The 13,000-nt window shown below is 35.1% G+C and overlaps 2 protein-coding genes across 2 annotated transcripts in view; one reads left to right on the top strand and one right to left on the bottom strand.

Annotated features, from left to right (window-relative positions):
- The first annotated feature begins 240 nt into the window (after positions 1-240).
- LOC112515900 (HMG-Y-related protein A-like) lies at positions 241-1,184 on the top strand. The gene is made up of 2 exons (XM_025122865.1): positions 241-477; positions 568-1,184. The coding sequence occupies exons 1-2, from the start codon at positions 448-450 to the stop codon at positions 1,012-1,014; spliced, it is 477 nt and encodes a 158-aa protein (XP_024978633.1). The 5' UTR covers positions 241-447; the 3' UTR covers positions 1,015-1,184.
- A 5,277-nt stretch (positions 1,185-6,461) lies between these two features.
- The window catches only part of LOC112515799, an 8,098-nt gene continuing 1,559 nt past the window's right edge, over positions 6,462-13,000 (bottom strand). The window contains exons 4-10 of the mRNA XM_025122730.1: positions 9,399-9,536; positions 9,197-9,318; positions 8,556-8,688; positions 8,317-8,446; positions 7,832-7,914; positions 7,604-7,738; positions 6,462-6,937 (exon numbers count right to left, since the gene is read on the bottom strand). Of these exons, the coding sequence (XP_024978498.1) occupies positions 6,692-6,937; positions 7,604-7,738; positions 7,832-7,914; positions 8,317-8,446; positions 8,556-8,688; positions 9,197-9,318; positions 9,399-9,536 (987 nt within the window). The 3' untranslated portion in view covers positions 6,462-6,691. The remainder of the gene's footprint in view (positions 6,938-7,603; positions 7,739-7,831; positions 7,915-8,316; positions 8,447-8,555; positions 8,689-9,196; positions 9,319-9,398; positions 9,537-13,000) is intronic.

Here is a 13,000-nt window from a genome sequence, read left to right as displayed (position 1 = left end):
ATTTTGGTTTTTCATTCTCATAATTTATAATTTATTTATATTTTCATCCTTAAGATCGAAATATTATTTTTAGGTATAAGAAGATTTAAAATAGAAATGAATTATAAACTATATGAGTAAAAATTATATATTCAGAATCATAAAGATAAAAATTGAACTTTTTAACAAACCACAGGGACTAAAAACGTAATTTAATCAAAGAGATAAGGTGGAAAAGTGTTAAAGTTTACTCTTTCTACAAACAAAAACACTTTGAACCAATAATACACCTGCCACGTAATCGATCCGCGCCACAGTTCCTTCCGTCAATCACAGCCGTCCATCTCTTCAAACTACCCATAAATACCATCGTCTCCATCCCCACAAATCCACCTGCAACTGTTCTCTTTGAAGCTGACATTTTTGTGGGGTCTTCTTCATCATCCTCCAATTCCAATTCCACTTCCAATGGCAGCTTCACTTCCCCCATACCCACAGGTAACACAATTAATCATTCAATTTTCTACTCCAAATCTTGTAATTGTTTTCCAATTGGGATCTGAAATTTGAATCCAATTTATGATCCAGATGATTTTGGAAGCCATTGATGGTTTAAAGCAGAAAGAAGGATCAAACAAGTCATCAATATCAAACTTCATAGAATCGACATACGGTGATTTACCAGATGGACACATAAACGAGTTGACAGATCATCTGAACAAATTAAAGGACAGCGGCGACCTTGTGTTCGTGAAGAACAACTATATGCGACCCGACCCGAATGCTCCTTTGAAACGTGGGCGTGGACGGCCGGCGAAGGCCAAGGATCCATCGGGTGGTGTAGAAACGCAAGATCCAGTAGTACAGGGTGAGAGTGGGGTGGAGATGAAGAGGGGAAGAGGAAGGCCGAGGAAGGATCCAAATGCAGCACCGGCGGCGAAGAAGGTGAAGGTGGTGGCGGCGAGTGGTGGTGGTAGGCCAAGAGGTAGGCCCCGGAAAGTGCAGGCGGAGTTGGCCGGAGTTGTAGCCAATTAAATGACTAATTTGCAGCTTGTTTGTGTTTGGGTTTGTAGGGTAGAATTTGGTGTAAATTAGAAAAAGCAGATGAGGGTTTTGTGGTTTAATTTAGTTTATGTTTGTTGGTAAAGATTTCAACTAATTATAAATGTTGTGGTTATGTTAAAAAAAGACTTGTCATAAGTAAATATTTGATACTTGTTGGTCATTCTCTTAAATTTGCTTATCTCACATTTGTCATGAGTAAATATTTGATACATGTTAACTTCATTTTATTCTAAATTTAATTTACTGAAAAGTTTTACTTCAGACTTATTTTAAGAGAATAACTTTGAAGTCATTTTTTAGAGTTAACTCATCTGAACTCTAGAGTCTGATCTCTGAAATCTAGAGTCTGATCTCTGAAATCTTCTTTTTCAGATTTTGAAGTTTGAACTTTGAAGTTTTTTTTTTAGACTTAGAAAAATAAGTTTGAAATCTACTTTTTTAGACTTAGAAGTCTGAACTCTGAAGATAAGTCTTTAAGACTTAGACTAAGTATTGTAAGACAGAGCCCCTCTGGGTGGTCTGGCTTCTAGATGTCAGAGGAGCTCTGGTTGGTCTTACTTTGTATGATGCAAACTTTATCATGAGGTTTTTTTTCAAAAATATTGGGTATTTGAATAACTATTAACTCAAGGTCTTCAGATTTCGTCTTCAGATTTGACACAGACGCTCTTCTAAGTTTAAATTTAATTTACTGATATAGTTTTATTTCTAAATTAAATTTTATTTTAGGATTAACTTCATTTTAACTAATTATTGATATATTTTCGTTTCTAAATTCAAGTCTGAAAAGTCATTCTTCAGAGTTATTTTAATAGTACAAGTTTGAAGTCATTTTTTAGAATTTTACTTCAGAGTTATTTCTAGAGTACAAGTCTGAAGTCATTATTCAGAGTTATTTCAAGAGTACAAGTATAAAGAGTCATTCTAAAGAGTTAGCTCATCCAAACTCTAAAGTCTGTTTTTTTCAAACTTAACCCACCCGAACTCTGGAGTCTGAACTCTGAAGTCTTCTTTTCCAGACTTAAAAGTCTAAACTCTGAAATCCTTTTTTAGACTTAGAAAAAAAAAATCTGAAGTCTTCTTTTTCAGACTTAGAAGTCTGAACTCTGAAGTCTTCTACAAGTCTGAAGAGTCATTCTTCAGAGTTAGCTTATCCGAATTCTGAAGTCTAAACTCTAAAGTCCTTTTTGTTAGACTTAGAAGTCTGAACTCTGATTTAGTGTGATTGATTTTATACTTCAGAGTTATTTCAAGAGTACAAGTCTGAAGAGCCATTATTCAGAGTTAGCTCACCCGAATTCTGAAGTCTTCTTTTCCAGACGGAGTACCATGTAGAGCCTTTGCATAGTGCATGCAGAGCTTCTGGCTTGCCTATACAGAGCATGAAGTCTGAAGAGTTTTACTTCAAAGTTATACTTCAGAGTTATTTCAATAGTACAAGTCTGAAGTCATTTTTCAGAGTTATTTTAATAGTACAAGTCTAAAAAGTCATTTTAAATTTACTTCTAAGTTTAAATTTAATTTATTGATAAAGTTTCTTTCTAAATTTAATTTAATTCTAGGGTTAACTACATTTTAATTAATTATTGATATAGTTTCATTTCTAAATTCAAGTCTGAAAAGTTATATACTTCAGAGTTATTTTAAGAGTACAAGTTTAAAGTAGCATCGTACTTTCGATGATCATTTATATATGAAAGATAAGTTCCTGACAATATTTAATTTTTTCAAATTACCCCGTATAATACACGAGATCTAACCTAGTATATATATATATATATATATATATATATGTATATATATAGATCAATTTATTTTACTTTTTTAATTTACATTATATCAATCTATTCCTTTCTCTCTCCATAATCTAAAATTTAGTGACGATAAATAATATTAATTGATCAATATTTATTAATTTACATTGACTTCGATCTATGTAATATATATATATATATATATATATAGGGTTGGGTTCATGTGAGACCAAAGGTTTTTCGTGAGACCCATAAGACCAATTTATGTTCATTGATCAACTTTATAAGCTAATGATCTAATGGTCTAAAGTTGCATGGTGGCAATTTTGTGATTATTAAGAAGTCTCGGGGCAATTCTGTGATTATGAATGTTCTGATTGTAGATCTAATCCAATGGTTGAGAATTGGTCTTACGGGTCTCACGAAAAACCCTTGGTCTCATATGATTCCAAGTCTATATATATATATATATATATATATATATATATATATCATCAATATAATAATTAGAATATTAATGATACAAACATTTATTGATTAGATAAAAACATATATTTATTGATTTATATTTTGAAATTTGTGTTAATACATGCTTAATTCCCAAAATACATGTTCATAATTTTAAATGCGCAATCATTACACTTTTTAATTAATTAAATGACAATTCTATTATTAATAATTGAGAGATTAATGAATTCTCTCTCATAATTAAGAGTAGAGTTGGAAAGTAGACATTACTTTTTGAAAGTGGACACTTACTTTTGAACAAACTAAAATAGAAATGGGGACACAGTTATTTTGGGACGGAGAGAGTATTTGTTTTTGTTATTTATATACATCATTCGTCTTATAACAATGAATTGTTCTCTACAGTAATTTATATGTATTAATGATTGGTTAATATCTTTACATATAATTAGTTGATGTGCGATTTAGACGTACATTTATTTATTTTCTTATAAAAATCGGTAAAGGTATCATCCTCTTTTTAGAAAGAAAAAAAACTTTATCATCAATCAGACAAACAATGCATAAAATATCCACACCCCCATCATTATTATTAGGGGTGCTCACGGCCCGGGTTGATCGGTTTGGAGTTGTTTTAACAACCCAACCCAATGTTGGCGGTTTGAAAATTTTCAACCCAACCCAACCCGTTCGGGTTGATCGGGTTCATCGGGTTTTTGATCACCCCTAAATCTTCACAGCATTGTCAGTCCTGTCTCATATATGAAAACCGAACAACTTACAGCTTCTATTGACAACCCTCACCTCCCTAACCTGCAGACCCAGAATATTGATGCAACTAATTTGGAACTTCATGTCAAGTTTATACTCGTCAGTGGACATCTTGCAGTAAGAGAAAAATAGACTTACTTTGTCATGATCAATGGATTCCCAAACACCATTGCATCTACTTACAGCACCTTCAACTAAGCTTCCGTCTTCCCATTGCATGAGGTGTACATGCAGAACTGAAGTTGCAAAAAACATCTGTCCACAAGCACAATAAACAGGATTGGATTGCATAAACGACACATGAAATACTGTCATGCCATATATCACAATATCAATAGGTTAAAAGAACAAAGAGGCAACCACCTTTGCATTTTGGAACTTCATAACGGATGCAACTAATATGGTAGGGCTACAATGCAATCTCAAGCTATAAAAGACACAAGCATAATGCCAAATATCYTGAATTCATATTCACCATTTGAAATATGCACTTATTAATACACACAAWGACAGGCATATTAAAGTCTATGTAAATCGTGAACAAGAAACTGAAAGGTAAATGGAGGAACCACAAACCATCAAAGGGGGATTTTTGTAAACTTTACCTCACATAAGAGCATGTCTTCCTCTRGTGACCATACTAATTGAGGTTGTAAAACTGTAAATCGAAGGTATGTAAATCGATAAGAAARCTGTCTAACAGTAAATCGAAGGTATGTAAAGCTATGTACTTCGRTAACAGTAAATCRAAGGTGTTGTGTTACCTTATCTGTGTAAATCGAAGGCTGTGTCGATGTATCGCAAGGCTGTCTCGAACTCTCGATGTTGCTRTCCGAACCGAAGGCTGTGTCGAACTGTCRATGCTATCGAAGGYTGTGTAAATCGAAGGCTRTCTCGAACTCTCGATGTCGCAACTCGCAAGGCAGTCTCGAATCTTGATGTTGCTCTCGGCCTCTCGCAACTCGCACCGTCGCACGGCTRTGTGTGTCGATGTTGCTCTGCTCTCRGCCGCTGCTATGCTACTCGAYTGTATTAGGGATTTAGGGTTAGGGAGTTGAGTTTTGTTGATTTGAGTTTAGGAAGGAGGCAAGGAGCACCGGAAAATGATGGACGCAAAGCTTTCCCGTGTGTTTTACTTTTGGGCTTCCAATCGGGTCATCGGGTTGGGTCGGTTTTTAATGGGCCTAAACCGATTTCAACCCAATAGAGTCGGGTTACTTAATTTTTTAATCAATCAACCTTCGGGATACCTCGGGTTCGTTTTTAAAAAAAAAAAATCGGGTTGGGTTGATCGGGTTCAACGGGTTTTTGAGCACCCCTAATTATTATTACTCATTTTATTTAATTTTACAACTTTATTCCTAAACAAATATCTCTCTCTCTATACATGTGTATGTATATATATATGTTAAAATTTTGTTGATGATTATATTAAACAACTAACATATATTTATATAAACAATTTTCGTATCATTAACCAAAGTACTCATGCTAACACGCAACGTGCGGTTCCCACACTAGTATAGATTACTCGTAATCTCGATTCGATCAAATATATTCAACCAAGTTGAAACGGAGAGGTGAGAAATGACTCATATGATGACATATATATATATATATATATATATATAACATAATAATATAATAAGATAATTAAAAATTAAACTATACAAAAACTTGTATAAAAATTTACAAGAAACGAAAATAAAAATTAAACTATTATTACAAAAACTTGTATATAATAATTAATTTATACTTTTTAATGAATTGTAACTTACATATTTTATAAATTTATTAAAAAAATAATAATTATAAAATAATAACATAAAAAAGAATGTATATAAGAACCTAAGTTCTTGTTTAAGTATCTGACTTCTATTAAGAACCTCTGATTGTACAAAAATCTATGTCCTACAACAGTAGTTTTTATAAAAATCACAGGAAAAACCTGAACAAAAATCTCCATTATGTATACTCTAATAAGAGAGAGAAATCTTATTCATCTCATAATTAAACCTAAAATACATTAAAAAAGTAAAGTATTTGAGAAAAAAGAAAAGGAAAGTTGGAATATATAATGGGAAAAGGTGATGGTTTTTCAGCTATAAAACAAACCATTTGTAGGGACCAAATAAGAATGGAATGTAACAAAGGTGTATACCTCAACTCCTCCACCATCTCCAATATATTCCTCTAAAATTTAAAATCTTAAAAATTAAATTCACCTCTATATCAATCTTTATTTTTTATATTTGAAGAAATATGCCGGAGATGCTCTAACGACCACCGACGCGGTGAGCTGGGGATCAGACCTTTGGTCATTAAACCGAATAACCATGGTTATCCGGTTTTCCTGCCAGAATTTGGGTATGTTTATTAAACCAAATCGTGGCAGGAAACGGGTAATATTTGATTCCTGTAAGCACAAACCATAAATATACCACAGTTTCCTTCCAGAATAAAAGCACAACAAACCACCTTATGTTTATGTTTCCGTTTCGGTATACCTTAAAACTTCCGACTAAATATATATCTATGACTTGATGATATCCATCCGCATACGAGCTCCTAAAACGGACTCATTTATCTCCCTCTACCCATTATTTATTATGGGTTCACCTATTTACTTACCTCTATGCCTTTCTCTGCTTACTTCAATGATGAGAGAGAGAAGTAAAAGCCCGAAAAATGTCGAAATCTACCATTTCCTTCAAGTTCCAGAATTGAGGGTCTTTGACGATCAAACCAACACCAACAGCCATTGTAATCGTTAGAAACGCTGTAGCCTTCAAGCAACGATGGCCCCCAGAAAACTTTGCTAGTAGAATCTTGCACTGCTTCTCTGCCTCTTTCAATAATGCTTCATGGGTACCGTCTCCATTGGTCAATGCTGCCTGATTCTATAATGCAACAATCAGAGACCAGAGTTGGTAAAGGAAATCACTTCGAATTGGTTCATATAAACAAAACCAGGCGAACCCAGTGTATCCCACCTGGAGGTGGGGGCTGAGAGGGTGGGGTGCATGTAGACATGAGACAAGTTTCAAGATCTGTTTTTTGCGAAAAGCTAGAGCAAATCGAAATGAATTCCATAGTTGTCGGCCAACTATAAAAGGGTGTTTACTTGCGGCTTATTCGCACTGCACATGACTTATTCACACAGACGGGCATGGTATGGTGTGTTGTCCCCATTCAGCCAAAAAAAACACCCATACCCGTGATTGTTAAACCATACCTGTTTGCCTACTATTATCATCATAAGTAAATTAGTAGTATCGACCGGGATCCACAATATTCATTTATATATTGAAGGGTATTTTAGATATTGAACAGAGATCCCCAAATATTTCAAATATAACTTTTGCAGGATGGAGGGAGTAGTATAAGAAGTACGCGTTATCATATTTAAATTAAAACAAAAAGACCTAATATATACAACATGAAGGTAGGGTTGGGGGTGCAAGATGTACAGACCTTACCTCTGTCCCACGAGACAAAGAGGTTTCCGAGAAGTATGGATTATCATATCCCTCAACTAAATCAAACAATTATAAAGAATAAGTTACCTTATCACAGAAACTCTTCAAAGCTGCTTTCAGAGGCTCAAGACTTGAATGCTTAACCGAGTGAATCATCCACTCATCAGACAGCTTTCTCAGAACAACAATACTAGCCTCAAGATTATCCAGATAAATGTCGTCCTGTTTTTAATGTTACAGTGAGAACCATATAGAGCCAAGCAACAACAAACAAGTAATGAGAAATATCTAAAATGACATTCAACATGGTTTTACCCATTGCTTATAACAGTCGGGACTTTGACTCAAACACCATAAGAAGATGTTGCTTCCTTCACTTGCCAGAGCAGCGTTATTGCCTGTAAATAGCATTCAATATTAGGCATCAATAATATTATGTCGATAATTCAGGATACCGCAACGGCCATGTTTGGCAACCATATGCTAGCTTATTTTATGAGTTTATCGAAAGGACCCCATTTGGTAAGCCATAAACTAGTTTTTTTTAAAAGCTAGTCAGATAGCGTTCCAATAAGTTCGATGGGCTTTTTCACTTTTTTCTTTCCATTATGCCCCTTATATATTTACACAAATGACCAAAAACCCTATCCTTTTTAGTAATTTTACGTTGTCAACCGGTTTCTCAGCTAGTTTTTACCAAACATGACTAGTTTATCAGCTAGCTTATAAGCAAATAGCTAGTTTGCCTAACATAGCCAAAGAGAGAATAGACAAGCAAAAAAGAAGAAAGTTTTTCTAGCCTTGTCCAGCAGCTTTTGCAACAATGGGTAACAGCTGTTGTGTAAGTTGCTTCATAGCTTTACTGCCAGGGGCAACAGCAAGAGCAACCTCCTTTAGGAGGGGGTAGGCCGCTTCAAATCTCTCAGTTGCCTGGTAGGAAAAATACCAAATCCAATTTCGTTGATTTTAAGTTACTTATTTAGCAAGTTAACATGGAAAAGTTTAAAAAAAGGCTATGTTATCCCAAAGAGCCAGTCACCTTGTGCCGAGCTGTAGGAACAGGGAAGGTAACTCCCATCAGAAGCTCCAGCGCTGCCGGTGGCACCAGGCGCTCCCCCTTTCTCACAGCACCATTGACTAAAATTGTACGAGCTTTTGAGGAAGATACAATCCTACAGTTGTGAGTGAATTAACATCTTAATAATACCCAAACCAAACAAAACGAGCCCAATATCCTACCTGGAGGTGGGGTGTATATACAGACTTATCCTCTATCCCAAGAGTAGAGTGGATGTCTTGGCAATAAAGGAATTACAAAGAGAAAATTACCAAACTAGCCAATTTTGCCTAAAAAAATCACCAGAAATAGCCATTCTTTAAACATTATCACGAAATAGCTGGTAAATCCGCAAATTGGCCAAGTAAATCTCCGCAAATCTACACAAAATGTGGTCGTGAAAGCAAGTCTTCTGCTTTTCGGCTTAAGATATGGCCACTATCTGACAGAAAATGTCTGAAAATGAAATCCGCAAATTTGCTAAGCCAATTTGCAGATTTACTAGCTATTAATTTGCGAAAAAAACGCTAGTTGGTGAATTTTTGAGCCATAAGTGGCTAGGTTGGTGATTTTTCCAATTATAAATATATTTAAAGATAAGGTTCTAAGTAAATGTTTCTTACCTCTCAACCAATTGCAAAATAAGGTCTCTGGATTGAGGATTACAGCCTGATTTACTGCTCAATATTGGCAAGAGCAAGTGCACCCACATGAACAGCCCCACAATCAAGTCTCCTTGACAAGCCTATTAAAAATCCACTATTTACTAAAGTTGATCTTCAATTTCTTATCCTCCAAAAGATAGTACTTGTTTTAATTGGTTACCTGTGTGATAGTCCACAATAAGACAGGAAGCTTTTCTGTCCCTTGATATTTAGAACTCTCTTTTATTATTGACAGAAGACTGATCAAAACATCAGGTTTACATCGTAGTACCATCGCTAGAACCACAAATATGGCAACCTGCAAAAGTCGCAATAAATACATGCTCAATCAATAAAAGCTCAGTCAACTTGTTCAGTTGCTCATGTTCGACGTTAGAGATGTTCAAAAGCATAGGCTGCCACTTGAATGAAGATGTATGTAGAGATGTTCAAAGATGTCACAGATATTCAGTCAACTAGTTGAATGAATTGATTTTGCTTCATGAATACATGGATAAACGAAGATGTACGTAGAGAAAAATGTGTCACCAAAGGGGTAGGCTGCCACCTGAGATAAAATGTCTTCTCTGATCCTAGATTCAATGCACAACGTCATCTATTGCAAGTATCTGAATGACTAAAAAAGGGTTGGTAACGTAGTTTGCAGTAATAAGAGGGTCAAACTTCAATTCATTATGTTCCATAATAACAGTGTTGTTACGATAAATGTTTTGCAAATATTAGAGGGAGGGTTCCTAATATATGTGTTGTACCTAAAATAGAATCTATACACACCTCTGTTGGAGATCTGAAGATCCTAAAAAGACACCCAAAGCAAACTCTCATCATTCAACATCTATGAATAGTCCCTGTTCTTTTGATCTATGCATAAGCTAGAGGCAAGATGAGTCCTTCACAAGAACGAAGCCCATAGAAAGAATATAAGAAAAGTTCACAAAATTACAAGAGAAAAACAAATAACTGCTTGAATCTCTTTGTTTCTACTTATATGCATCTTCATGTTCAGGAGCTACCAATTCTAGGTTTGTTGAGTTAAGTGTGCTACAGGGAAAGAATGAGAAACTTCCCTGGTATAATTAATTACCCAACAAGAAGCAGTCCCATGTTATAGGAAAACCAGTCATTAATGAATGGTGATCCCATTGTTATTACAATTGAATGGATCAAGGGAGTTACAAAATAGGGTAAGACTCTTGTATAACTTAATAATGACCCTAAAGAACATTACTGAACAAGTCAACAACTCATGAAAATTCAGGATTGTTTTTGTAGTTAAAGATTGATATGAACCAAGGAGATGAAAACAGAAACAAGTGAATTATAAAATTGGACTCTTGTATAACTTAATAATGACCCTAAAGAACATTACTGAACAAGTCAACAACTCATGAAAATTCAGGATTGTTTTTGTAGTTAAAGATTGATATGAACCAAGGAGATGAAAACAGAAACAAGTGAATTATAAAATTGGAGATTGGATTCTAGTTGAGGATGATGTACCACTGTATAGGATCTAAGAGAGAAGGTTGGGTGATACTAAATGAGGAGAAGCTTAGGTGGCTCAATCATCTGAACGTCAACCTAATGCACTGATTTCAATAGGAGAGGTGTACCAAGAGGATGTCGTTAAGAGAGGTAGAAATTGGCCAAGATTGACATCAGGAGAAGCAGTCAAGAGAGTTTCATGGATGGTGCATAGAAAGGAGCTCACCTAAGGTAGGAGTGCATGGATGGATTGTAGTTACAGATAAATGGGAGATTGGATTCAAATTGAAATGCATGTAGAAAGGGATAGGATTTTTAGGAGAGAGCGTTTAGATGACATAGGTTGAGGAGAAGCTGAGGTGGTTGAGTTATATCTAACGCAGACACCGAAGCACTGGTTAAAAGGAGTATTGTACCAGTTTTCCGCCTTCCATCGTAGTCATTTATTTGCATGTGATGTTTAAAAGACAACCATTCTATCAAGGCCCATAAAAACAGTTAGGCTCATAAAAGCATACCAAAAGACGTTCCTTAACCTCTCATTATACATGTTCTATTAAAAAAAAATTAAAAATTAGCCATCATAGTTATAGGCAGTGACAACCTACCAAGAGCCAAGAGAAAATAGCATAATTCCCCTAAAATATCACAAAAGGTATTTTCTTAGATTCCTCTAACTATGACATAGATTCAAACCTAAAATTTTCTGGAAATTTTTTACCTACTGTTCTGCGCAGCTATGGTATATACTTGTTCTTTAATTTTTATGCCAAAAATAGTAAAAACAAGCTAATATAGTAAATGTTATAAATCCTCACCCAAAGGCTTCTAAAGGTCTCTCGAACATTTAAGATAGAGAGGCAAGCACTCCATCATATGACAATGACTTCATAATTTCTCTTCCGCACGATATTTTTCAAAGAGCTATGTTTTGTCCATTTTTAAGGGAAAGTGAAGTTTCTGCAGGCGCGCACTTGAACCACTATCACCATATCTTCAATAAATGCAAGTGCAGACCAAGTGACAAACCCATATAAATCATCTGTGATCACCTATGGAGCAGAACGCATAGGTTCCATAACCACATAAGCATAGCATCACAGATATATGAAAGGGGCTTTATTTATGGGGAATTTCAATCTAACATAGCACTTTATGGATGTGACTACCTTCTGTGGTGGTGAATAGACAAATGCAAACCATCCCAATAAAGCCAAAACAAGGCGAAAATACTTTGGTACAGGGGAGGATGAAATGTGGATAGCATTTGACAAGTACACAAATATAAGAAATATCTGGTCCAAAAGCACCAGGAAAGCAATTTGTATATCAACTAAAACACTTCCACTACAGGAACTCTTTAGAGGAACACTTAATTCTATACACCATAATGCAGGCATTTGTTGTGATGCAAGGAAAACGAGGACGAGGAGTCAACTTTTGCTTTGACTCATTGACTGGTCCTCACAGTCAAGCAATGCTTTTAATATTTCCTTGGACTACAAAAGGAAATATTTACAATTATGTTCGCATACCAAGTAGCTTTTCCTTGAACTTTCAAGCAATGCTTTTAATATTTCCATAGGAGGATATACAACTCCGTCTATCTCAAGGGCGTAGTTGCATATCTTCAAGTAAATCCGAGACATTCAGGCAAACCACTTAACTCCTTTAGGTCCTACTCATCTACCTTTTGGCACCCATTGAGAGAATCAGAAACCATAGCATATTATTTCCAGACAGTTGACATTAAGCCAAAATCAAGAGTAGAAGTGAAACCCTTCCGTGACACTCGTGCAATAAGATAAATGAACTACAAATACATTCCCGAGGATGGTAGTTATTCCTATATTTTGTTGTAACTCTCTGTCTACATTAAGCTCACAAAGCCTAATGTCGTTTCCTTTTCTAAATTCATTGTTAACATAACAATGCCGTCCTACATTGATTATTAATAAAATGACTAAATGAGCACTCATATTTGTTCCCATATGTCACAACAGAAAAAGACATACAACTTCATATTTTATGTTGTGCGTGAACTCCAATTAGCATCCATTAATTCAAACACCTCTTGCTTCATTCATTTTTTTAATATTAAAAACAAACTAGTGAGTCTTTGACTTCACTTGTGAAAAGAGTACATAAATAAGCATTCATATTCCACTAAGTAGTGGGCTTCTATCCACTGCAGAGGGTGCTCATGGGTGCGCACCTGTGCAGCATTGACTGTTTCCCTAAATTGTTGACCACATATACAAAGTGTACCAGATTTTT

Source organism: Cynara cardunculus (assembly GCF_001531365.2).
Source record: "Cynara cardunculus var. scolymus isolate 2C chromosome LG 7, CcrdV1, whole genome shotgun sequence".
In the NCBI taxonomy this organism is placed as follows: domain Eukaryota; kingdom Viridiplantae; phylum Streptophyta; class Magnoliopsida; order Asterales; family Asteraceae; genus Cynara; species Cynara cardunculus.
This window is presented reverse-complemented; position numbering and strand designations above follow the sequence as displayed.

Bases quoted from the DNA above. Each gene is read 5' to 3' on its own strand.
- LOC112515900 (XM_025122865.1), top strand. From the start codon at position 448: ATGGCAGCTTCACTTCCCCCATACCCACAG. The intron at 478-567 runs GTAACACAATTA...TTTATGATCCAG, and splicing joins CACTTCCCCCATACCCACAG to ATGATTTTGGAAGCCATTGA.